At 34.6% G+C, this 26,428-nt stretch overlaps 5 protein-coding genes and 1 long non-coding RNA gene across 6 annotated transcripts; 3 read left to right on the top strand and 3 right to left on the bottom strand.

Annotated features, from left to right (window-relative positions):
• Window positions 1–1,809: 1,809 nt before the first annotated feature.
• Window positions 1,810–3,954, bottom strand: LOC121731546. The gene is made up of 3 exons (XR_006036248.1): window positions 3,653–3,954; window positions 2,880–2,962; window positions 1,810–1,936 (listed from the first exon to the last, which is right to left on the bottom strand). It is a non-coding gene; the product is annotated as an uncharacterized LOC121731546 (long non-coding RNA).
• Window positions 3,955–4,178: 224 nt separating this feature from the next.
• On the top strand, window positions 4,179–6,546 carry LOC121731528 (T-cell immunomodulatory protein). Its single transcript, XM_042120995.1, has 2 exons — window positions 4,179–5,719; window positions 6,002–6,546. Exons 1-2 carry the CDS (start codon window positions 4,396–4,398, stop codon window positions 6,430–6,432), a joined length of 1,755 nt encoding a protein of 584 aa, XP_041976929.1. The 5' UTR covers window positions 4,179–4,395; the 3' UTR covers window positions 6,433–6,546.
• Window positions 6,547–8,586: 2,040 nt separating this feature from the next.
• LOC121731539 (corepressor interacting with RBPJ 1) lies at window positions 8,587–10,288 on the bottom strand. Its single transcript, XM_042121015.1, has 5 exons — window positions 9,980–10,288; window positions 9,795–9,889; window positions 9,257–9,507; window positions 8,906–9,161; window positions 8,587–8,818 (listed from the first exon to the last, which is right to left on the bottom strand). The coding sequence occupies exons 1-5, from the start codon at window positions 10,049–10,051 to the stop codon at window positions 8,758–8,760; spliced, it is 735 nt and encodes a 244-aa protein (XP_041976949.1). The 5' UTR covers window positions 10,052–10,288; the 3' UTR covers window positions 8,587–8,757.
• Window positions 10,289–12,025: 1,737 nt separating this feature from the next.
• On the top strand, window positions 12,026–13,908 carry LOC121731743 (MOB kinase activator-like 4). Its single transcript, XM_042121331.1, has 4 exons — window positions 12,026–12,245; window positions 12,337–12,500; window positions 12,577–12,786; window positions 12,871–13,908. Exons 1-4 carry the CDS (start codon window positions 12,210–12,212, stop codon window positions 13,115–13,117), a joined length of 657 nt encoding a protein of 218 aa, XP_041977265.1. The 5' UTR covers window positions 12,026–12,209; the 3' UTR covers window positions 13,118–13,908.
• A 218-nt stretch (window positions 13,909–14,126) lies between these two features.
• Window positions 14,127–19,130, bottom strand: LOC121731745 (ribonuclease P protein subunit p25-like protein). The gene is made up of 4 exons (XM_042121334.1): window positions 18,984–19,130; window positions 18,484–18,668; window positions 17,030–17,149; window positions 14,127–14,283 (listed from the first exon to the last, which is right to left on the bottom strand). Exons 1-4 carry the CDS (start codon window positions 19,077–19,079, stop codon window positions 14,157–14,159), a joined length of 528 nt encoding a protein of 175 aa, XP_041977268.1. The 5' UTR covers window positions 19,080–19,130; the 3' UTR covers window positions 14,127–14,156.
• A 2,812-nt stretch (window positions 19,131–21,942) lies between these two features.
• On the top strand, window positions 21,943–24,870 carry LOC121731744 (integrin beta-like protein 1). Its single transcript, XM_042121332.1, has 3 exons — window positions 21,943–22,294; window positions 24,014–24,174; window positions 24,623–24,870. Exons 1-3 carry the CDS (start codon window positions 22,054–22,056, stop codon window positions 24,818–24,820), a joined length of 600 nt encoding a protein of 199 aa, XP_041977266.1. The 5' UTR covers window positions 21,943–22,053; the 3' UTR covers window positions 24,821–24,870.
• Window positions 24,871–26,428: the final 1,558 nt, after the last annotated feature.

Below are 26,428 nucleotides of genomic sequence, written 5' to 3'. Positions count from 1 at the left end.
CGCACCATACCTGTAAATAAAAATGTAAATAATGTAAATAATACATCCAAATTTGTAAATAAACCTGTAAATAATAAGCCTATTTCAAGAGATGTAAATATACCAAACATAAAGTCGCTTATCATTGGAAATGATGATGTACTAATGGCCCTGGTACACACATTGGTCCAAGTAGCAAATAAGAGTGATGAAGTACCTGTTACAACATCATTCATTAAAGATGTTCTTCTTAAGAGTCTGTCAATATAATGAATTCACAAACTCAAAAAATATCTTCTCTATGTATTGCGCAATTTAATCTTCAAGGGATAACTAGCAAAAAACCTCTTCTTACAAAATTTTTAAATGATAAAGATATTGATATTTGTCTACTAAATGAGACATGGTTAAAAGAACACCAGTCTGTTCGTATTTCTGGATACAATTTTTATAACGAAATTTCTAAAAATCCTCGTAATGGTGTAGGAATATTAGTAAAACCATATTTAAAGTACAATATTATAAATACCAACTTTTATGAGGATATACAGAAAATAGCCATATCTGTATATACAGACAATACGTCATCTTTGACTATTCTCTGTGTGTATACTGTCCTCCATCTGCTGGGCACATACGAATGAATAGATTGCGCAATATCATAAGAGATTTACCAAAACATTTGTTTATTAGTAGAGATTTCAATGCACATCATATTGCTTTTGGATGTTTATCCACCAAAAGTCGAGGCCAAAGTTTATATGATATAATTGATAAATTAGATTTATGTATTTTGAATAATGGCAGCTTTACAACAGTAAATTATCCTACACACAACCCTTCAGCAATAGATGTAAGTTTTGTTAGCCCTCACTTGGCACCCTTGTGTGAATGGTCTGTACATGATGATGCTATGGGTAGTTATCATTATCCAACAATAACAAACATTACCATGTGCATTGAAAGGTACACAATAAATCAATATGATGACAGATTTTTATACCATAAAACGGACTGGAATAAGTATAGGGAATCATCTAGTACAGCCTTCCATGAAATGATGGTCAATGAAGAGGATCCAATGAAATCTTATGAGGAGTTTTGTACCCGACTTAATGAACTTAAACTAATGGAAGTTCCTAGATTTACTAAAACAAATTTTAGGAGTAGGCCACCCGCTCCGTGGTGGAATAGTATGTGTGAACAAGCAGTTATTAAATCATATAAAGCACTTAAACTTTATAGAAACGATCCAACATTAGAAAATTACATTAAGTACAAAAGAATAGATGCTCTTAAAAAACGCACAATAAAGGAAGAAAAACGTAAAAGTTGAAACAGTTTTTGTAATAATTTCAATAGAACTACTCCTATAAGTAAAATCTGGAACCTTAATAAAAGATTTAAGGGTATTAGAACCAATAATAAGTCATATCAAAATGATTTTGTGCAACCATTGTTAGATAAATTATCAGATAATTCTAATTTAGTTAATCCTGATTCGTTGGAAACTTATTTTAATATGAACAATGAAAATCCACAATCAGGATTTCTATTGGATCCTTTCTCATGGTCAGAATTTTTAACAAGTATAAAATCTAGAAAAAATACTAGCCCTGGTTTGGACGATTATCCGTATATATTAATAAAAGAACTACCAGAATCTATCCAAAAAATATTACTGTGTATTTTAAATTGTCTTTGGCTTAAAAAACTGATACCAATCTCATGGAAGACTCAATGTGTGATACCCATACATAAACAAGATAAACCACCAGAGGAGACCAGTTCTTATCGGCCAATATCTTTATCATCATGTATTGGTAAGACATTTGAAAATATGCTAAAGAACCGCCTGGATTGGTACGCAGAATCTCATAACATCATTCCTCAAATTCAGTATGGGTTCCGTAGAGGACGAAGTTGTTCAGACAGCTTCATTTCTCTCATTCACGATCTGAAAAATGCAAAGGGCAATAAATTATATACTGTTTGTGTATTTTTAGATGTCCAGGGCGCATTTGATAATGTGGACCCTGGTATACTAGTTAAGGTACTTGTAATGCTGGAGTACCCGGATATGTGTGTAAATGGATTTATAATTTCCTCACTGACAGAGTATTGTATGTTAAGCATAATAATATTTTACTTGGCCCCCGGACTGTATCTAAGGGCACAATGCAAGGTGCAACATTATCACCTTTGTTATATAATTTGTATATATGGGAGATATGTAAATACGTAAATATTAAAAATGTAAATATCCTTCAATTTGCAGATGACTTAGTTTTGTATTATTCAGATGTTAATTTATCAGTAGCTATAGAAAAGATTATTGCTTGTTTAATCCAATTGAGAAAATATTATCAGAAAATATTAAATTTAAAAATTAATGCTAGTAAAAGTAATTTAATGATATTTGGAAAAGACACACCATCTGCTGATGTAACTTATAATGGTGAGATTATTCGAAGAGTAACCTCACATAAATTCCTAGGTGTTAACATTGATCAAAAATTATCTTTTGAGGATCATATTAAATATATATCGAGAAATGCCATCAAGGGTATTAATATTTTAAGATGTCTTGCAGGTGTTTCATGGGGAGCAGATCCCAAAATACTTTCAGTGCTGTACAAGTCTATTGTAAGAAGCCATTTTGATTACAGTGCTTTAGCCTATCTGAATAGCACTCATACTTTAAAGTTAGATGTAATACAGAATAGAGCTTTGAGGATTATATCAGGGGCAATGTGTTCGACTCCCATAAGGGCCATGGAGGTCGAAACAAGTATACTCGTAGAGGCATACTCTGATATTAAGGCGTCTTTATCTTGCCGAAAGATATTCTCTTAAGCTACTTTCATCAAATAACTACCAAATTATAAATAGAATCATACCTCACCCAATCATCACAGATGGTCCATTAGCTTCACCTCATGATCTTCTGACTGGGGTGTCCCCAACTTTGTGCCGGATTTTCCTAGAAATACAATCTCTTTATTCAAATATCAAAAAGTATGGTCATGTTACATGCATCCGTATAGAAGTATAATACATCCTATTCTGGTCATAACAAAATCTATCAGTAACAATTCAGACATCCTTGCGTTTTTAGAAGAAAATAACAAGTACTATACAATCTATACTGATGGCAGTAAGGGTGATGATTATGTGAGAAGTGCTATTTATGATTCTCAAAGGGACTTTGCTCAAAGTTTTGTTCTAGATATGCAATGTTCTATTATTACAGCAGAGGCATATGCAGTTTTTGAAGCCTTAAAATTGATAAACGGTGTAAATAATTGTAAATATTTTCTGATCTTAACAGACTCTCTAAGTCTTATTAATTGTCTTCAGAATGTCAATTTTAGTTTTAAAACTAACTATATCATTTATTTTATCAAAGATTTTGTGTGGCGACTAGAAAATAAAGGTATAACAATAGCCTTTATGTGGGTCCCTGCACATAAAGGTATCTCTGGAAATGAAATAGCAGATAAAACTGCTTAAGTTGGGGACAATGCCCTAGATGTCAAAAGTATTGTAAATGTTCCTATGACCGACTTTTATTGTAATATGAAAATATATGTAAGAAACGTTTGGGAAGATTTTTGGAAAGAAGACCAAAAACTTAAAGGCAAGTGGTATGGACAAATTCAAGGAAAATTACCGACAAATCCATGGTACAATGAGCTGAAGATAGCGAGCCGTGACTTTATCACAACAATAAACAGACTCAGATTTGGTCATAACACTGCACCTGCACACCTTGCGAGATTGAACATAATAAGCAGCAATAATTGCACTTTTTGTAACGAAGAGAACGCCGACATGAATAACATTTTCTTCAACTGTTCAAGATTCACCTTTCATAGACTAGTGTTGGCACTTGGCAACTGAAATTATTGAAGAAAGTGATACCTCCCGCCGCCAATTAAATGATTTCCTAAAAAACCAAAAGTGTTATAGTGCTTTGTACAAATATATTAAAAATACAGTGGGAACTATATAATATAAATATAAAATAAATTAAAAACCCTTTAAAAAGACTTGGCTTAAAGGTCTCGTTACCAGGCCATTAAATCTTAAAAAAAATATATAAAGTCATAACTTCCAGAATACCTACATAATTTCCAAATGTCAGAATAGACAAACGTCAGTGATTGCTAAAAAACAAAAACAAACATTATTTTCTGACTTATGTATTTAAAGTCAACATTTTTACTACATCAGAAATAGTAATACTAATACTAATTAGTAGTAGTTCTTACCTATAATTTGTGATAGTAGTTCCAATCCATTATGTAAGTTTCACCATAAAATATATCAAACAAAGAGCTAGCTAAGAAGTTTTAGTTTCTGCTCAAGGAGAAAGTTAAAATAATACAAGTTTGGTAATAAACTACATCAGCTATGTATACTTTTAAACTTCTTGTATGTTATTTTCTACACAAATGCCTTGCTTTTACCGATATATCCGAAAATTCTTTTGGACTTAACAACAATGGTTTAATTGCTGCTTTCGGAGACTTCAATTCTGATGAATTGACAGACACCTTCGTTATAAACGGCTCAAGCATTGAAGTGCTTCTGGCTCACGACAAAGAACCCTTTTTAAGACAGTCTCCATATGCTTGTGATCTGGATGGTTTGACTATAACTAGTGTTGTACCAGGAGATTTCGATGGTGATGCTTATATGGATATACTTTTGACGACTCAAGCACCAAATGTCACTTCAGACATTCATGATGTAAGGATATTGTGGGGTGGAACACCTAGCCTAAATTGCTCCGATGCTCTTACAGTGAAAACAACTACAATCGGTCAACCGGTTGTTCTCGATTATAACAGAGACATGGTCATAGATCTCTTTGGTATCAATTTAAAAAAGAAAAGAGTGTTTTGGGTGTTTGATGAGAGCCGTTCTACTCCAATAGAATATGTGATGACTGAAGGGCTTTCAAAAGAAATAAAACTACCACATTCACATGCATTTTTGGATGTAAATGATGATAATGCAGCTGACCTCTTAGTTACTACAAAATTAGATGTTGAAATTTGGTTAAATGAGCAACCAGGTTTTACATACAACAAGAGCATAGAGCTCCTTGTTGGCTATGCTACTATCTATGGTCAAGCACTGTTTATTGATGTAGCTCTTTCTGGCCAATTCTACTTAGTGCTACCTGTGTGCTGTGACATTGCTTGTAAAAACAGCACAATTCTAATTTATGATAATGAGAAATGGAATGATTTACAAGTCGACTTTAATGATGGAAAAGGAACACTGTGGAGATTCGTGCCCCCAAGAAATGAGACATATCTTGACACTATTACAATGAGAAGTGGAGATTATAATATGGACGGCTACCCTGACATCCTTGTCACCTTATGTCCAGTAAATAGTGATGATACATCTGTACTTCTGTTGCACAATGTTGCCTGTAACACACCAGGCTGTAAATTTTCAAGAACATTTGTGGTGCAGTGGGGAAAATTTATAGCGTTTGAAAAAAATGTTGTAATGGCAACATTTTATGATTTCTACATGGATGGTGTTCTGGATCTTATTTATGTTCAAAAGAATAAAACAACCCAAAAATATATAATGAAAGCATTCAGAAATGAACTGGAGTATGATACTAACTTTATTAAAGTCATAGTGGTGACTGGTTTGAGCAATGAGAAAATTCCTACATATAATGGAACATTACTAACAAGAAAGCTTACGTTTGGTAAGACTAATTAAATATTTCTTAATACTCTGTAAACTTTTAAATTGTACTAGTCAGATGGCGGATCTAAGAAATTTGGTCGCGTTAAGTCAAACCCATCCAACCGATCACAGCTAACATTGAATTGACATAAGCCGACCACATGACGTAGGTCTGTCAACTGCCTAGGAACTAATTACCTCGATGGTGTGGTGTGGTGTGGTGGTGAAAATGTAGAAAGCACCAAAAACATTAATGAGTGACATACTAACAGATATAAAGTATTTGATGTTTGTATTACAGGAACAAATCTACCAGGACCAAAGGTTGGATACAACACTTGGTCTCAGGAAGGAACATACAGGACAGGAGTTTGTGCACAGTTACCACAGTCTGCTTATTTTGCTCTACAGCTCCCATACTCCTTGTTTGGTCTGGACAGAACTCCCAATTTTGTGGACACACTCACTGTCGGCTTATCAGGATATTCTAAAAGTTGGACACAGATAATTCCCAACTCTCAAATAGTATTAATTCCTGCTCCACCTAATGATCCATCGCAATGGAAAGCCCAATTATTTGTGACACCGAGTAAATTAATTCTGAAAAGTTTGTCTGTCCTAACTGCAATACTAGTGATAATCATAAGTTGTGTGGGTTATCTACACTGGAAAGAAAGAAACGATAGAGATGATATCATAGAAATAGACGATAAGACTGTAAATATGCTGTAAATATTTAGAATAATATCATGTACCTAGTATTCAAAAAATAAATAATAATTATATACATATCTGTGATCAATTTATTTAGTTTGTCTGTTTAAAATGTTAACCTGATATTTGTTTTTAAGCCCATATTAGGGTGTGTTTAATATGAAACTTTGTGTTACAAGAACAAATTGTGTTATAGAATTAAGACCACTTACTAATAAAAAAATAAAAAGATCTGTGTATTTTAATTACCTATAGTATTGTTTATGTGTACTGAAAGTAACCACAATGACAAAACATTGTACATATAACTATGTGATATGTCTTGGGTTTTAGGGTTCCGTGCCCAAAGGGTAAAAACGGGACCCTATTACTGAGACTTCGATGTCTGTCTCTCTGTCTCCAGGCTGTAACTCAAGAACTGCTATAGCTAGACTTCTGAAATTTTCACAGATTGTGTATACTTATCTGTATGTTAGTAACATAGAATATCATTGATCTGTGGCCGCTATAACAACAAATACTAAAAATTAAATAAAGTTAACACATTCTCTGCCATGTAGGTCACCAGTGACAGGACCCATACCTGTATCAAGCCGCCACATAGGGCACCGGTGACCTCAGAGCAGACAACTCTGTAGGCCATAGGACATGTTTATCGTACATTTCTCTGTAGTCTGTGACCGATGCGGCGCTGTAGAGCAATCCTCTAACATGGTATTAACATCAAAGATGTTAACCTATGTTCATTATAATTTATATGTGAAAATTTTAATGCAGAAACGTAAAGGGCTGGAAAAAGAACTGTTTCTATGACTTCTTATTTATTTATCAATAAAGGTATTGCAATTTCACTTATCTTTTAATCAGTATTATGTTGTAAATGTATTTAGTTGCTTTTAAATAATAATCGGTCAAGTGCGAGTAGGACTTACACACGAAGGGTTCCGTATGAAAAATAGGCGAAAAATTGTGTTTTTGTATGGGAGCCACCCTAAAATATTTATTTCATTTTAATTTTATTAATAATTATTTAACTACAGATAAAATTAAGAATATTGTGAAAATTTAAAGTGCCTAGCTCTTGCCATTATTGATTACGAGCCAAAAAGTAAAAAAAAAAAACGTTTTTTGTATGGGAGCCCTTCTTAAATATTAATTTTATTTTGTTTTTAGTATTTGTTGTTATAGCGGCAACAGAAATCCATAATCTGTGAATATTTCAGAAGTCTAGCTATAGCGGTTATTGAGTTATTGCTTGGAGACAGACAGCCTGCGGTGGCTGGAGACGTGACCTGAGCGGCGCAGTAATAACGATTGCGTACTTTACCGTACTACAGCGTCGCGTAGGTCACATATTGTGACCTCAAGGGTTTTTTTATTATATCTAAGGAACCCTGCACCTCATCGCACCCTAAATGATGTCATATTTTGACTATTTCAAACAAAAAGTTTTTTAAATTTAGTTTGTTATTATTTTTAGCAATATTCCGCGAAAACAACTTCCACCTTTAAGTAAATGAGTGAGTGTACGCATAGACATGCGTACAGCACCTCCCTCCTCCCACACTGCCTATGCGTACACTCGCATGCAAGAACTTGCAAACACCACCACCACACAAGCAATAATGTTGGCAAATCTGTGCAAGGCCCCTCACCACCATGCAGGTTGAAAACCTCGAGGCAGTGTGGGAGGAGGGAGGTGCTGTACGCATGTCTATGCGTACACTCACTCATTTACTTAAAGGTGGAAGTTGTTTTCGCGGAATATTGCTAAAAATAATAACAACCTAAATTTAAACTATGGATTTCCGCAAAGTAACGCCTGATTCCATTAATCAAAAAGTTTTTTTTGTAATTTTCCTTGTTTGTACTACCGGCAGAGAATGTGTTAATATTTAAGGGGGGCTCCTATACAAGAAACATGATTTTTTGGCCTTTTTTGCTTGTAATCAATAATGGTAACAGTTAGGCACTTGAAATTTTCACAAAATCCTTAATTATATTTGTACTTTAATAATTAATTATAAAATTAAAATAAATGAAATATTTAAATCCCATACAAGAAACACAATTTTTTGTCGAGTCCGACTCGCACTTGGCCGATTTTTTTATTAGTAACAGGATAGTTTTTTACTACTTTCACTAATACTTACTGGAAATAAAATACATTAGTTTTCATATTATTTTTATGTATTTAAATTTAAGATGAGCTTAACAACTTTCTTAATTTAACTCGGAGGCCAAGAGCTACTGTGGTAAGAATGTACTATAAGATTATTAAAAACAAATATCACTTCATAATAAATGGTGTAAAAGTGATAAAAATGATGATAATATTAAAATTTAATTGCGAGATTTGTGCTTGTGCTTCTTATCCTTTTTCTTTTCTAGTTTCTCCAATTTCCTGGAAAAAAATTACATATTAGAATTACAATTAGACTAAACACAAAAAATATACAAATTTTCACAATGCAGAATAAAAAATTCTTACTTTAACAGTTTCTTCTTTTGTTTCTTGGTAAGTTGACTTATCAGGTCATTCTCAGTGTATGTAGATGTGTCATTATCTTCAATTTTTGTCGCTGCCAGAGGCATGGCTCCCGGTTTCATGACCAATCCTGAGTCCCTCATGTGCTGCATCAGTGTTGGTACATCCGGTTTTTCCTCCTCTTCTTCTGGAGCAGACGTGGATGCCTGGAGAGCTCTAGCTTCACTCATCGACAGAGAGTACATTGAACACTCTTTGTCTGAAAAATAAAATTTCAAAACATTACCAACATAGTACAAAAAGAAAAAAACTGAATATTAATATTATTGAACATTATGTTTATTGTTTACAGACCTGTGTTAATATGTCCCCATTTGTGACACTTGATGCATCTTACATTTCTGACCAATATACCAAACGGTTGATCTCTAATCTCATTATCGCCTTTACAGTAACTCTCCCTTGGAGCATTGTACTTTCGTTGCCATTCAAATTTGTACTCTGGTTCATTATCTTCGCGTTCCCTCTCTTTCTTAACACCAGGTGGAGGTTCATACATAAAGTTGAGGCTCAACTTATCCTTACTATCCTTGCTTAGTAGGGCTCTGCAAATAAAAGGACATTTTAGTAGCTTAAAACCTGAGAAACTACATATTGTTAAAAAATGATTTCAATAATACTTATTGAGTATTCCCAATGCTAATTAAAAGATTCTGAGATCATCAGATACCGACTAAATATTGTGTAGCTGTAATTGTTATGAATTTATAGTTAGTATTTTTTACTATTTTATAGTTAGGAAGGGGTAGCAATTTTTAAACTAACAATTTATAACCTTTTAACTATTAATTTCATGCAGATAATAATTATTATGTATAAATTCTTTACTTACTTGTTTTCATGAAGCTCCTGTTCTTTCTCATACTGAACTCTAAGTTCTTCTTGTTTCTTCTTATAGGCATCAGATTTTTGTTCAGCCATCCATACCTAAAAGAACATTATCAAACATTAAATTTGCATAAAGACTGAGACAATCCAAGGCAAATCATTATGAAATTAGGTACTCATTTTACTTACTCTTTTCAAGTTATCTCTAGACGCAGGATGGAAGAATTTTTTGCACATGTAGTTATTAAATCCTTTCCCCATTTTTGGAATGTATTTAGAAACAACAGTAAAGCTGAATAAAATGAAATTTTAAATGAGCTCTCGTTAACTTTCAACCTCCAAATAATGTCTCGCGGTAAATTATAATAAATCCTTAGAACACACAAAACATTACACTATTTGCAACTAAAACACTGCAACTTAAATAATTAGAAGCAGTCAATAGGTATGGTAAATATGTTTACAACAGATTTATTGCAAAATTGAAAATACGTAAATTACTGTAAAAATGAGTAAAAATATCAACACAGATTATTAGTTTAAATAATATCAATTTGACGTATGACAAATAATGATCCACAGATTACTAGTATATATTTGTAATCATCCTCGGGATTCTCGGGAAGCATAGACATAATATATATGTCGCAGCCGACTGGTTTAAATAGCCGTTCATTCAAACAGCTAGCCCTTTGACTGAACAACGCCATTCAATCACACGTCTAGCTTTTATATTGAATATTTTAGTCGCTCAAAACGTTCAACACTACAGCTGATTCAAAAGCCGCCGTCTAATTGAAGTAGTTCAGCGCGCACCGCTGCGGCGCTAGGTGCGTTTATTTACAATATGGCGTCAACTAGCAAGTGATTAATAGTTTCGAATTCGGTCTGTCTTAGGGTCTGTATGCGCGCACGGGCAACTTAGTTCCTCGGCGATTTATTTGTCTCTTGATGAAGTCTAGGAGCTAGTATGAAAGTGCGCGCACGTAGCGACGCAACTGTCTCCTTCCCTATTGGTTTCTACGAGTATGCAAGTGCGTGCAGGGGTAACAAAAAAGTTGTCGATCGGCCAGTTGCCACTCGACTGCCGCTGCGTGAGTTTGTGTGTACTTGCAGCAATGAGTTTCTAAAATACTAGAGTAGCAATAGCAACGTCTTACAAAATATTCTCAGAAATGCGTAACCACTTGATGGCTCAAAAGACAATGTCAATTCATAATAATAATAATAATAGCTCCCACACCGGTTTCGGTGACGGTGGCCGGTTTCATTGAAACCAGGCCAGCTACGCAGGAGTAATTTTTATAGTGCCCAAGTGTGTGCGCAGTACACAAGAGCACTCTCTATTCCTTTACTCTCAACCCAGTGGGACGGACGACCGACACGACTGGCGAGAGATCAGGCGTAGGACCGACTTTTTACATGCCCATCCGACGCATGGATCATCTTACTTGTCAGACAATCAGGTGATCAGCCTGCATTGTCCTAACCAGACTTGGAAATAACATGTTTCCAACGCGGGAATCGAACCCACGACCTCCGAGTCAAGAGCTGCGCTCTATACCACTAGACCACGGAGGCGTTATATTCATAATATTGTTATTGTGTCATTATGTAGGCAGATATGCCTGCAGACATCTTCGAAGTGGCAACGCGTTGCTGCCGTAAACTGCCAATCTAGTAAGATTCTGCACAGTTCATTGAAACTTTCGACACTCAGTCTAAAGTAACTAAAAATTTTTTTTGGGTATGCTCTCAATTTCATTAAACTAGTATAAAATTTCCCGAGAGTCAGCCGATCGCTCTATAGTGGATGCACCCAATATTCTATTTTTCGACTATTTCTTTGGTTTTATAAAGCGAGTGCAACGACCACAGCCGTCTCGACCAAATCCATGTTGATGAGTGATGACTGTCAAGAAAAAAACTGAAAAAAGTCGGGTTGCTGTCGCTCTCGTGCGCGCACCCCGGCGACATGGCAACAATTATTTTTTCGAAAGAGACAAATAAATCGCCGAGCAACTAAGTTGCCCGTGCGCGCATGGTCTTATAGCTGTTATAACTTATAGTTAAAGTTAGTTGGTGCAACGGGCAACCCAACCTTAGCAATAAGTTTATGTTTTTCAGCCATAAACTTATAATATAAGTCTGTATTTTTTCTATAGTCTATTGTCTATACTCTCTACGACTTGTCATTTAATATTTATCAATGGTTGACGACTGATGATAGAAAGGCGTTGACATTTTCTTGTAAATTGTAATTTGTAAATTTTATAAAAACTGTGCTTTCTGCTCTGTCTAGATTTATAAAAATTCGAGTTGTTTGAATTTCTGATAAAACTCTCGTGCTAATAGACTTTTACGCATAAGGTTACTTGATTTTAAGGTTTATCAAAAATTTTAAAACATTCATCTCAAAATGTATAGACGAAACAGACCGGGATCAAAAGCTAAGGTACAAAACTAAAAATTTCATTTTACCTTCCGTTTTCATATTAAAATATATACCGAAGTCGCGGTATCATCTCGTTTTCTGTGTTTCCTAGGATTTTTGTCGCTGGCCTGACGAACCATTCGAGGAAATGGACAGTACATTAGCTGTACAGCAATATATTCAACAAACAATACGACGCGATCCTGCAAATCTCGAGGCAATCCTCAAAATGCCCGAAGCTCAAGATGAAGGTGTATGGAAATATGAACATTTGAGGTTAACTTTCTTATAATTACTGTTATTTTAGACATTGTTTTTAAGTTTACAAAGGCTAAAAGACGTTTGCTTGCAGGCAGTTTTGCATGGAACTGAACGGGTTAGCAGTGAGACTACAGAGTGAGTGCAAACCCTTGATTTGCACTCAAATGACTGCAACTGAACAGTGGATATTTTTGTGTGCTGCTCACAAAACTCCAAAAGAGTGCCCGGCCATTGATTACACGAGACACACACTTGACGGTGCAGCTTGTTTACTGAATAGTAACAAATATTTTCCAAGCAGGTAGTTTTTAAAAGTCTCATCAATAAATATTTTTTAAGTGTTGTGTAAATTTGTGTTAATTAATAATTAAATTTCTAATTTCAGAGTAAGCATTAAAGAGTCATCAGTGGCAAAACTGGGATCGGTGTGTAGAAGGGTTTACAGAATTTTCTCCCATGCTTATTTTCATCACCGTGCAATATTTGATGCTTTCGAGAAGGAAACACACTTGTGTAAAAGATTTACTTATTTCGTGACAAAATACTCAATTATTTCCAAAGAAATATTAATTCTTCCAAAACTTGATGATGAGACACCCATCACTCAGCCTGTCGGAGAATCGGAAGCTTGATTTTAAATAAAAAATGGATTCTATTATGGATGCTACTGTCATGTTTGTGAAGTGTATGACTTAGTATGGATTATACTTACTATGAATATTACTTTGAATGCAGAGTAAAACTAATAATAAGTAATGTTGTATGACAAGTAAGCACTTAAATTTTGTAGCATTTTTTGTACTTGTGCACATAATGTGTTGTATTTATTTTTAATTTCAATATAATATTATTTTCCTACTTATAAGCATGGACGATGCTTATAAGTGACTACATATTTGTATATGACAACTAGTACTTGTTAATGTAACCAATGTAATTTTTTATTACTGTGTTATGAACAAGTATTAGTTTTAAACAAGTTTCTGATGTATAATCTAAAAAGGGCTGTATAATTATCACCTTTTTATTATTTACTATTTTTTTCTGCATTACGAAATGATATATAGTAGGACTACTGTAGGTACCAGAGTGGTATATTTCAATAATATTATATTCTAAAGCTGTTTAACAAATGAATCTCCTGAGAAATAAACTTTATTTGTAATCTTCAAATATGAAAAAACCAGGTGTTGCATTTTTACAGAACAAGATGAAAATATTTTGATTACATGAATAAAGTAACTATGCACACTCCCAAGCAATTTAACATTGAAGTATTAAACATTTCCATTGTGAGGCACCTCATATTCTGTAAATATCTTTATTTAACTCGATAATAGTTGTATGTCTCTATATGAATTATAATATTATTCTATCATTTGTAAATGTATCAGGTAGTCACGAATTACAAAAGTTTCAACTATGCACATTGTTTTAATTATATAAAGCCCCTCACAAAACGAAGGATGCCAGATGTAGTCATACATTACACAATCTTCATTGCTGACCAAGTAAAATAGGTATATTAAGTATACCTACTCCTATGATAATATTTGGACATTTATACAATATTTTTAAAGATACACAACATATATTAAGTAGGTAAGTATATAAGTTACTCTATGACACAACTTTATTTTTTTTTAATTAGAAATAAAGTATGGTGATTGGTCAATTTTTTAAAGTTTGGTTTTGTTTCTTGTGTTTGAATGGCTTCTTAGATTTGTATGCATTCTGACTCTTGGAACTTGGCGTCAATTCTTTTTGCCAAAACTGCTTGGTTTGTGAGTTTTGATATCTGCAAAAAAAATGTGTTATTTGAATAAACATCCATAATAAAATTACATGCAAGCATGGTACTTTGTTGAGGTACATCAAACGGCTCAGCATTTTTACATTTCTGACATTGTACATATTAACCCTTTAACCGCCATGCTTAAAATCGGCCTCTAGCGCCGGCATCATAAATCGAAAAATTTATACCTACAACAAATAGTGATGTGCAATACTTATCTTTTTCGATGTCGATAATTTATTTCTTAATTTATAATTTATATAAAGCATAAACTGATATCTAGTATTTGAATCCATAATGTTGTTAGTAAATATACAACTTTAGATAAAAACAGCTTGAATAGGGAAGTGACATAATTCGCGATATTTGTTATTACATTTCAAATAATATTAATTTCATAGTTTCCACGGATTAAATAATTGAGTTGTTTAATATATAACCTTCTACAAATATAGATTTTCAATAGTAGATCGATATCCCATCCCCTTTACACGCATACAATTTCATCTAAATGTCGTAGCAGACAGATAGATAGGAAAGCGTTACTTTGTAATTTATTGTAATTTTATTTCTTATTTAAGTATCCACTACAATCACATTTATCGATAGCATCATCATTAGCACAACAATAGTGGAATATTCTAGAAGGCGGCACTCGCTTATGACGTCAGAAGCGGGCAGGCTAGGGATGGGAATCGTCAATTCAAACGTTGAAATTTTTATACTATATTTATTATAAATGAAGTAACACAAACACGTAACCATTGCTTTATTTGTTTTATAATAAATTAGTTAGTAAAAACAGACATGTTTTAATTTATGTGGATCTTTGTATCAGTAAATCATTGCTTATGTCCCGTCCCTACTGTCGGATTTTTCCGACTCGGGCGTTAGACATCAATACACTTTTCTAAGAATATTTTCGGTAATTTATTTAACTTTAGATTATTTTTAGGTCTTCTAATTAATAAACTAAAGTGTGATAAATTGTAAATGATTACTTCGTTAACTATTTACCAAGTATAAACATTATTTTTTAATATAATACAGTGCTATCAAACAAAAAAGGCCGTGATACTGGTCGTAAATATCCGACCTTGGCGAAATGGGCACGAAAATATTTGTCGGATTATTCCGACCTTGGCGGCTAAAGGGTTAAGGGGCTTAGGACACCTAAATGCGAGATTTCGATTTTCGAAGAGGAACGTCCGCGTCTGTATGATAGAATGCAGTACAACTCGGGCGAATTAACATGACACCTGGTTCAATTGACGTTTCTCTTAAGTACTGAGTGCAAAAAAAGTTTTTTTATTTTAAGTTATTTCAAAAAAAAAATTACGTTACCGGAACTAGTTATTTTTATAGGGCTACACTAACCACAGTATTAACCAAGTACGAGTTGGACTCGCCCAAGGGTTCCCCAGCAGGAATACGAGGTTTATGGATGCGTCCGATAATTTGTATCTAGCTTCATATTAATATATTCCGTGAGTAGCTAATTCATACCACAGACGCACGGCAATGTTCAAACGTTCATACGAATAACAAAAACTTAACAAATTTAACGTTCAAACGTAACAACTAACAAATAACACAACAAAACTCAACAAAAATCCAAAAACAATAACCATTAACTACTAACAAATAACTCCGAAACGCAAACTCAATAACACACGTGTAACGGTAACAGATATAATATGCTAACGCTACTGGACGCGTACGACGAGAGCGGGGTGCTGCGCGGGGAAGCGAGGGAGGGGTAAAATTTAAGCCAGGTGTCAAGTTAACTCGCCCGAGTTGTACTAGTATTGAGAAAGATATATAATATTATTCAGAATATATGCTAGTTCCATAGTGTTTTCAAAACACGCTGCAACTTATTTTTCTCGATAGAAAGAAATTGCAAACATGCGGCATGCCTCTAATAAAATCTTAAAATGGTCGGTACCTACTTATGTGTAGTAAATTGCAAAAATTATTTATTATTTAATTTATGTTATTTATTATTTAATTTATGGACAATATTTGGCTACAAGTGTACTACTGCTATAGTGTTTTTTTTTAAACAAATCCTTAATTAGCAGTAATCAAGTATTTTCCACAATCAAGAGTAGACTTAGCGTAGGTGCGTGTGCGTTGTGAATGTATGCAATTGTTGGTCAATTTCGATTAGCGCTTCGCCCCTAAGCCCCTTAATTAATTCTATTTGCATTTGCAACTTTAGTTGTTGTCAAGGATTGGTCTGATACACTTACAGCTATCAAATTATACTACTAACCCTACGAATAATAAAAACTAAGGAAGAGTAACTGTGTCAAAAAATTTGTCCACGAGTCTACAAAATGCAGTGACCCGAATACATGCATACACAATTTTACTTCTGCATTCGGTACACAATTTTGTATAAATATAGAAGTGAAAATTAATGTCAACGGCTTTATTTCGTAAATTTGAGTGTGTTTTGTTGCTATTGCCATATTTTAGTTTGTGAAAAGGAACCAAATTCAAAACGGTTGAAGTATGGGAGTTACTAGTTTTTATTATTCTTTCTATTTTATATATACTTATTGACTTTATCAACAAATTAAACATGTGTGTGAACTAACCCTAGGGCACCCCTAAGAATTACATCAAAGCTTTTGCCATTAATTACTGTTGTCAATCTTGGCTACACAAGTAGAATAGGAGTTGCTTAGTTTTCCTACACAACAGTAACTTCTAAATCAATTTTTACAAATGAAAATCTTACCCAAGTTGTTCACAATCACTTAATTCATCTATTGACAATAGTATGTGTATAACAGGAATCTGACGCTTTACAACTATGGTCTCCAGTCCATCCACTTTAGGCTCCCAGTACTCCTCCACACTAAAAAAATAAATTTCAAATAATTACGCAAAATTATATGTACTAGTCAATCCTATATTTTATTGAAGACTGACAATGGAGAATGTTACTAGGTATGCCAAATTGCTTGAAATTTTGTCACAGTAAATCCTGTGTGTATGTAGTTTTTGTTGCAGTCAAAAATACCTAGTAGTTTTGATTTTATAGGGATTCAAAGTTTCGAAAAATATCGATTCCCGCTAACAGTCCCGCGACCGCCTGTGACGTCATAGGCCATAGCACAATTCTGCCGCGCGGGCCCCATACAATAAACGTGATTTTTTGCTCTATCTCAACAACGGCAACAGGTAGGCACTTGAAATTTTCACCAAGGTCTTAATTATATGTGTACTTTAATAATTAATAATAATATTATAATAAAATAAAAAATTAAGGGGGGCTCCCATACAAAAATCACAATTTTTGGCCTATTTTGCTCTATAAACTATATTCTCTATTTTAGACGTCGTCTATTTTAGACGTGGGAAAGCCATGCTTCGGCACGAATGGGCCGGCTCGACCGGAGAAATACCACGTTCTCACAGAAAACCGGCGAGAAAGAGCGCTTGCGCTGTGTTTCGCCGAGTGAGTGAGTTTACCGGAGGCCCAATCCCCTACCCTGTTCCCTTCCCTACCCTCCCCTATTCCTTTCCCATCCCATCCTTACCCTCCCCTATTACCCTGTTCCCTCTTAAAAGGCCGGCTCTTCTGATGCTGCGAGTGTCCATGAGCAACGGAAGTTGCTTTCATTAGGTGACCCGTTTGCTCGTTTGCCCCCTTATTTCAGTAAAAAAAAAAAAACGGTATGTGTATTCATGAGCGAGTCCGATTATTAAAAATATACAAATAAATAATCGGCCAAGTGCAAGTCGGACTGGTGCACAAAGAGTTCTGTACCGCTACAGTGATTATTGTATGGGAGCCCCCCTTAAATTCTTATTTTATTATGATTGTATAGTTACAACTTGTTTTGCTTATAAATCGGAAACTAATTAACGTATCCAAGTAATTTTTTCACTAATATTCTTTATTTTTGACAGAGAATGTGGACTGCTAATAATCAAAATTAGGTAACATTCTCCATTGCATGCTGTTACAAAAATCCATTAAGGTTTTTATATTCTAAACACTTTGACTGGTACCTAAATGTTCTAGGACTATAATAATATAATATTAACCCATCAATCCCCAAGTGGCAGCCGGCTGCCGCATAACAATTGAAAATCTATTGTCTGCAATACCCATGATGGAGGTTAAAACATTTAACATATTTATAGAACCTCATATAATCATTAAAAAAATTGAATTCTAAGAACCTTTTAAATGTTAACTTATTAACTTGATGTTGAATAGAAAATTGTCTTTTCAAAATCTCGGCACAAGAGATTGCTTTAGGTATTCCAACACCCACTGCTGTCCACACAACAGCTGTTGCGGCTTTGTCCTCAAGAATGCCACTTGCATGTGACAACAAATTAGGCATTTTACTGCCGCCTTTTACCTGAAAATGGACAAGTTAATTTATTAAGTTAAATATTTTACATATTTAAGTTAATTTAAAACTTGACGACGACGACCAAATGACCAAATGACGACTAAATGACGATCTCGGTGGCTCAGTTGGTGGCGCGTCGGTAGCCCAAGCCGGGTCGAATTCGAATCCCGCCGATGGAAAAGGCTTCTTGATTAGCAAACAATATAGTGGGCTTTTACAGTATTATTTAAAATGCATGAGTTAGATTGTTAATAATTTGTATAAGACATATTATTACTGTATATTTGTAAGTAGTGAAGGATGAATAAATTAAAAATTTACCTGCATCCACAAAAAATTGTCCGGCAATCCATTAATTGGTATTTTGTTTCGATCTAACTCTTCTTCAACATTTTTACCCTTGTAATAATTTTCCATATTTCTAGCAAAATAATTTTATGTACCAATACAGTAGTAAAATGTTTTTTTATTTCTTATTGAAAAAAATACAAAATACCGTAGACACATTTAAAAGTATACAAATTTTTAGGTTATGTTTTGAGTTCTCAATCTGACATCTGTCAACCTCAGCTGTCAACAAAGGGTTTTTTTTATTTACTCGACACTGGGCATGGTTATATAGCCGAAGTGCCATATATTTTTTTTGTTATAATAAACATCAAAATAAACATGATCAAAAACAGAAAGGAATCAGGGATGACGCATACGGCATACGTCGAAGAAAAATAAAAATAACTATAATCGAATTAGAGTGCGTTTCATCCATGTAAACTTCTTGGTTTCATCGAATAGTTCCTTTGCCGTCATGTTGGCATTACTGTCTGTCAATAACGTAAACACGGTAGACATGCTCGGCGAGTATTCATAAGTTTTACTGTGATTTCGTGAGAAAATCATCCCGAAAACATTAAAGAGTTGTGAAAGAATGATGGTGTTAAGAGTGAAAGTGTTTTGTGAACGTGAAAAACGTAACGGGGGCCCAATAAATGTGAATAACTCAGGTTGCCGCCATTTCAGCATAGTGAAATAGGGTTACCAGCATCAGTTTAATCACCCTGAAATACAGTAAAACCTTTGAATACTCGCAGAGCGTGTCTACCGTGTTTACGTTATTAGCAGACAGGAATGCCAGCATGATGGCAAAGGAACTATTTGATTAAACGCACTTCTAGTGACGAAAACTACATACATGCGTCATGCGAACGAAGTCGCGGGTAAAAGATAGTACTTATATATTATCAGGGCGAGCGAAGCGAGCCCTAGTATATCCCATAACCTGTACATTTTGTGGTACACTTTACGGAAAAACTATCACGCCAATAATAATTGATTTGTGCTTTAACATAGTAATTTTTATTTACATGTAAATGTGTTATCATCAGTCAGTCAAGGTGTAACGACGCGAGCTCTCACAAAGCTCGGCTTTTAGCTAGTAAATGCGAAAGTGACTTTGTTTGTTTGTTACGCCTTCACGCATAAAGTACTAAGCGGATCATCATGAAACTTTCATAGGTACACGTTGTCTGGGGTATGGAGAAGGACATAGGGTACCTTTCATCCCGGGAAAAAGAACGGTGCCCGAGGGATAGACGTTAACGCAGGATAAGCCGCGGGCGAAAGTTAGAATTATAGAAAATTAAAGAATTATTAAAAATATTTTGTGATAACATACTATTATCTCCTCTAATTTAAGGTAGCACAGTAAGGATAATGAGGCAACACTAATTTGCATTAGTGCCAACATGACGGCAAAGTAACTATTTGATGAAACGCACTATAGGTACTAGAAAACGCATAGAAAACGCATGCAACTCCGTTGTGCCATGGTTGTGCCAAAAGTTTATAGAGGGTAACCGTAAAAAGCATGAAAAATTATAATTTATAAATTATAACAGACAGACAGACAGACACACTTTCGCATTTATATTAGTAATAACGCGTATATCATCATAAAATGACTTCCGTGAATCCGTGATACAAATCAAGAGAAATTTGAAAAATTATTTGGACCATAGTCCATAAGGACCCTAACTAGACAATAGTAGGGGAGGGGAGGGCTATTCGCGTGTAGTCACTCGAGCATCACGGAGACCTAGTAGGTTTTTTAACATTAGGTAAAACTGTTTAAAAAAAATAAGAGCGTTTTTTTATTTTAGCGGTGGGTTCAGAAACTGCAGCCATTTTAAAGTTTTGAAAAAGAAAATAATATATTCAGAAAATTGCTTATTTAGGTAAATTATAAATACTAGAGATCGCCCAATGGTCGAAATTCGACCTTAGTTTCAACGAAATTTGGATCATATTTTTTTCAACTCTTGTCTCTGGGACTCAGCTGATCTCAGACTGGCCGTGTGAGCATTGTCTAATAGGATCTAAAATTCAATAAAATAAAATCCATTTTCAATTTGTCACCTTGTTGTTGATCAACAGACTTCAACCATAAATAAAAGAGTATGATTCGTATGTATAGGCTTGTCACTCTAAAATCTGTCATTTTTCCTAGTGTGTGTGTTGTAGTGTGTGTAATGTTTTATTTGTTAAAAATATGTATGATAAAAGCATAATTTCAAAATAATATTAGCTCGATGCACTCCTTCACCATATAAACTATAACTGTGCAAAATTTCATTCGCCTACGTTTCCCCATTTTTCGTCAAAAGGGATACAAAGTTTTTGGCTCACGTATTAATATACAGACAACAAGGACTAAATCATTTAGTTTAGTGCAAAATTAAATATCTGCGAAGCTTAGTTAAGAAAATTAATTATTAATTAAGCTAAATATTTTTCTAAATTTTAAAATGAATCGTCAGTGCTTTTTAAGAAAGCTTCTTTGGGGTATATTAAACATCCCCTATCTTAATCTGACAGATCAGATGGTAACTAGACACATGTCGAAAGCCTATACAAGCTTAATCTGACATGCTCGAACTAGTCCCGAAATCCCCTCTTCCCCTCCCCAACTACAATATGTACCGTTCTTTTTCTTCATATTAGTAGACCGTAATAAACTACACTTAGATATTTATCCTACTTACTTACAATCCTGGCTGATACACCTATGTTTCAACCAAGACAATTATAGTGGTCCATCTCCCAAGAGTACCAAGAGTCTTAAGAGTTAAGACTCAACACCAAAGAGGACTGAAGGGTAGAGGACGTAGGAGTTAAAAGTATGGAGACTGGAGGACTTATTTAAATTTTCGTAACTATACTCTTTTGCGGTCCGCGACGATATTTAATCTCCTTGATCAAATTGGAGCAGATATAATATCCGCGTACTTCGTAATTAATAGAAGCATGCAAAGGTTATCAATTTTTATAAATAGGCATGTATCGTGTCACGGCTGACCATTATCTCTCGATCGAGTAAATAGCGCACAAACAAAATATGTTTCGCAATTTAATACCATTTTTTATTTTTATTATTTTTGCGTTTAGTGTAAATGGGAAGACGTTGAATATAATAAGTATAAATGAGGATTGGGTGTGCGGCGTCAAGACGTCGTGTCAGGAATGCCTAAAACATCCCCAATGTTCATGGTGCACTACGGAACTAAATTGTTTTTCGGAGCAACTGGTCGACAAGGACTTCTGCGAAAATGGAATAACAAAGCAAACTAATATTTCTCGTAAGTTTTTTTTTACAACAATATTAAAACTACTTTTTAGGGTTCCGTAGTCAACAAGGAATCCTTACAGTTTCGGTCTATCTGTCCGTCTGTCTGTCTGGGGTTTTGCTCAAAGACTATAGGATCTACAAAGCTGTAATTCGGCATGAATGCAGATATACAAAATGGTATACTTATTATAAATTCTTAAAAAAATATATGGTAGGTACCTCCCGTGTGGGGTGTCGTTGGATACGTTTAAAAAAAAAAAGAGTATTCATTGATCATTTTCCGATTTAGGGAACCATTTATTGTAAAATATGAAGTTTTAAAGTGGAAATAATCGTTAGGGTCCAGCTCCCCCCCTTCTACCAGCTAAACGGTTGCTTATGGAAATGTGAAAAAAGTCACGGGAGTAGGAAATATGTTGAATTTAAAAGGAAAACTATCACGGCTAAAAAGATTTCATAAGTTTTTGAGTTAAGTATAAGTAGATAATTTAAAATCAATCAACTAAAAAAAATATTCGGCGAAGTGTAAAGGAACTTTTCGTTCAAATTTATTTGAACGTAACTGATATTATGATGTTGTTAGTAGTGTAAAACACGTTATAAATTAATGTACATATTCATTGACCATAAAAAAATTATCAAAAACTAGTGGTATCTACGGAACCCTATATTGCGTGTGGCCCGACTCGCACTTGGCCGGTTTTTAGCATTACAAGCTGTTAAATAAATCGGAAAAAGCATTTAAGTACTCAGAGTTAATAAAGCTTCATAAAGAAAGTTTAATATTATTATTTTAAAGTACGTGAGAAAAGCTCAGTTACTGCTCAAATCAAATCTGGGTATAGTATTATGTTTGATGTTCATTTTTCTTAATGTTAAAAACAGGTTTTCTATTACCTATGTATGTCCATGGGTTTTGCAAAAACTAAGTAAGTACTACATACTTGACTATTAAGGATTTAAAAAAAAAGGTTGTTACCATACTACTTTTCAAGATCTGATAAAGACTGTAATGCTGCGTTTTATGTGCAACCTGCCCGAGGCCTTGCTAACGAAATATATACTTAGTGTTCGATTTACGCGAGTCTGGGCATCTAGACTATGGCTTATGGGAGGCGGCAATAGAGCTATAACTAACTTTCAAATATCAACTTGAAGTGTATCACTTCTTCTAAGTCAGGTTTTAAATAAAGTGCGAGTCGGACTCGAGCACGAGGAGTTCCGTATTGTTATCTACTTATAACGGTACGGAACCCTTCGTTTTTGCTCTAGCAAAAATAGACCAAAATTGTGTTATTTGTATGGGAGCCTCCCCTAAATTTTTATTTTATTTAAATATTAATATTAATTGTTAAAGTACACACATATTTAAGGCCGTTGTGAAAAATTTAAGTGCCTACCTGTTGCCATTATTGATATTTTGCAAAAAAGGCAAAAAAAATCACGTTTGTTGTATGGGAGCCCCCCTCAAATATTAATATTATTTTATTTTTAGTATTTGTTGTTATAGCGGCAAAGCGGATATACACAATCTATGAAAATTTCAAAAGTCTAGCTGTAGCGGTTCTTGAGTTACAGCCCGATGACATACAGACAAACAGACAGACAGACAGACGGACAGACGGACAGACAACGAAGTCTTAGTAATAGGCTTCCGTTTTTACCCTTTGGGTACGGAACCCTAAAAATTAGTAAGGGGACATAGAAAAAACTGTAATAACCGTTACAGTGAGCTTGGAAGACAACGCACGATGCGCGTGCGCAGGTGATGAGATTGTACAGAACTGTCGGCCGCCTGGCGACAGCGAGGCAGCAGAGTGCTCAGGACGAGGGAGCTGCCATTGCGGGCGGTGTATCTGCGACGTCCCAGATCCCGAAATACCGAGCAAGGTAAATCTAATTCATAATTATTATAATCTTATTTTATTATATTTTATTTTGTGGTTTCGGATAATGATGGAGGATCGACTCACGGCGCCCCTTTTTCCTCTTCACGGCGCACCAGGGCGCCGCGGCTTCGTGCAAGACTCATCTGTTTTGCACTAATTGCATGAATTTGATTTCACGAACAGAGCTGACTCTATAATATGTACTATATTATGATGTATTTATTTGTGGTAATAAGGACCACATGATATAACGTCATACAAAATTTCAACTTTTTGAAATCATCTTCCCTCTACATCTGATGCTATTTAAGACCTATTTAAATATACTTATACACAACTGTTATACTATACATTCATGTGCCCTTATCTTACTGGCTTTGACGGCTCCCAATATTCCCCTATTTCAATTATTAAAGATACAGAATATACTAAATTATGTTTCTTTTCAGGTTATAATCGGAGAATACTGCGAATTCGACAACTATTCCTGTGACAGTCCCATGTGCAACGAGGGTCCGTATTCCATATACGAACTTGAAAAGTACGCCGAGTTAAAAGCGATGGACGAAGAAAAGTCGAGAAATTTACTGAGGACTGATTTCTACGAGGACATTGAAGTCACAAATCCGGAAGAGCAGCAAATCTAACTTTTTTACTATCATTGAATTACTTGTACATAGATTAAAAAAAAACATACTTAATATATTATTTTTATACGTTTAAAGATTTTATGTTTTTTAGGGTTCCGTACCTCAAAAGGAAAAAACGGAACCCTTATAGGATCACTTTGTTGTCCGTCTGTCCGTCTGTCAAGACCCTTTTTCTCAGGAACGCGTGGAGGTATGAAGCTGAAATTTATATCAATTACTCAGGTCTACTGTCCCTTGAAGCTGTGAAAAAATCAAACTTCTAAGCCAACGCAATCAAAAGATACAGCCGTTTATGCCGCAAATTTTCGACACTTGCAAGGGAATCAAAACCTACAGGGTGCTTCCCGTGAACTCAGAATCTTGAAATTTGGTACGAAGCAACGTCTTATAGCATAGATAAAGGAAAAATTACGAAAACCATAAATTTTTAGTTACATCACATAATATATTTTTTTTTAATAATTTTAAACTTACTACCCATTTCCTCATAAACGCGTAGAGGTATTAAATTGAAATTCATACCAAATACTCAGGTCTATAATACCTTTAAGCTGTCGGAACCCTCGGTGCGCGAGTCCGACTCGCACTTGGCCGGTTTTTTTTGTATTGAATAATTTCTAACCGGCCGCCCTGGATACGAGCTATTATTGTCAATATCATGCTTTAATTTTATTGAACCCATACCCCAGTCAAGTTTGACATTTGAGGTTGCATAAATTCACACTAAGCTGAACATCGGTCATATTGTTTAGAATATGATATTTGAAAGTCTCCCATAGTTCCCCTGTATGGATTTTTTATACCCAAGGTCAAAGGTCCAAAAAATTAGTTTTTCACGATTTTTAGCAAAACGATAAGGTTTTTCATAAAAATGTCTGAAACAAAATTATTGTAGGTCATAAAATTATCTACAAAAAGGGTTTTAAATTTTTTTCCCTACGAGCCACCGTTTTTAGGGTTCCGTACCCAAAGGGTAAAAACGGGACCCTATTACTGAGACTTCGATGTCTGTCCGTCTGTCCGTGTGTCTCCAGGCTGTAACTCAAGAACGGCAGCTAGAGAGTTGAAATTTTCACAAATTATGTAATTCTGTTGCCGCTATAACAACAAATACTAAAAACAAAATAAATTAAATATTTGAGGGGGCTCCCATACAACAAACGTGATTTTTAAACATTTTTTGCTCGGTATCAATGATGACAACAGGTAGGCACTTGAAATGTACACAAAATACGCAGCTAATAAAATTTAAATAAAATAAATAATTAATGGGGGCTCCCATACAAAAAACACATTTTTTTACTATTTTTGCTCTATAATGGTACGGGACCCTTCGTGCGCGAGTCCAACTCGCACTTGGCCAATTTTGGAAATATTACAACGATTCAAAAAGTTGTTAAAATTGTAATCGTCGTTTGGGTGTTTTTTCCATCATAGGGAACTTCAAATTTAATTTTTAATCATGTTCTTAACAATTTTACAGATTTTCAGCTTGGTGCGAATTTAATATGCAACCTCAAAGTCTAACTTGACTGGGCTATGAAGGCGCGCGAATAACGCGATGTTCAATATCAACCCTAGACGGTCAATAATATTTCGCAATAC

The sequence above is a fragment of the Aricia agestis genome, chromosome 11, assembly GCF_905147365.1.
Source record: "Aricia agestis chromosome 11, ilAriAges1.1, whole genome shotgun sequence".
Taxonomy (NCBI): Eukaryota; Metazoa; Arthropoda; class Insecta; order Lepidoptera; family Lycaenidae; genus Aricia; species Aricia agestis.
Note: the sequence above shows the minus strand (reverse complement) of the source record. Positions and strands in the feature narration are given on the sequence as shown.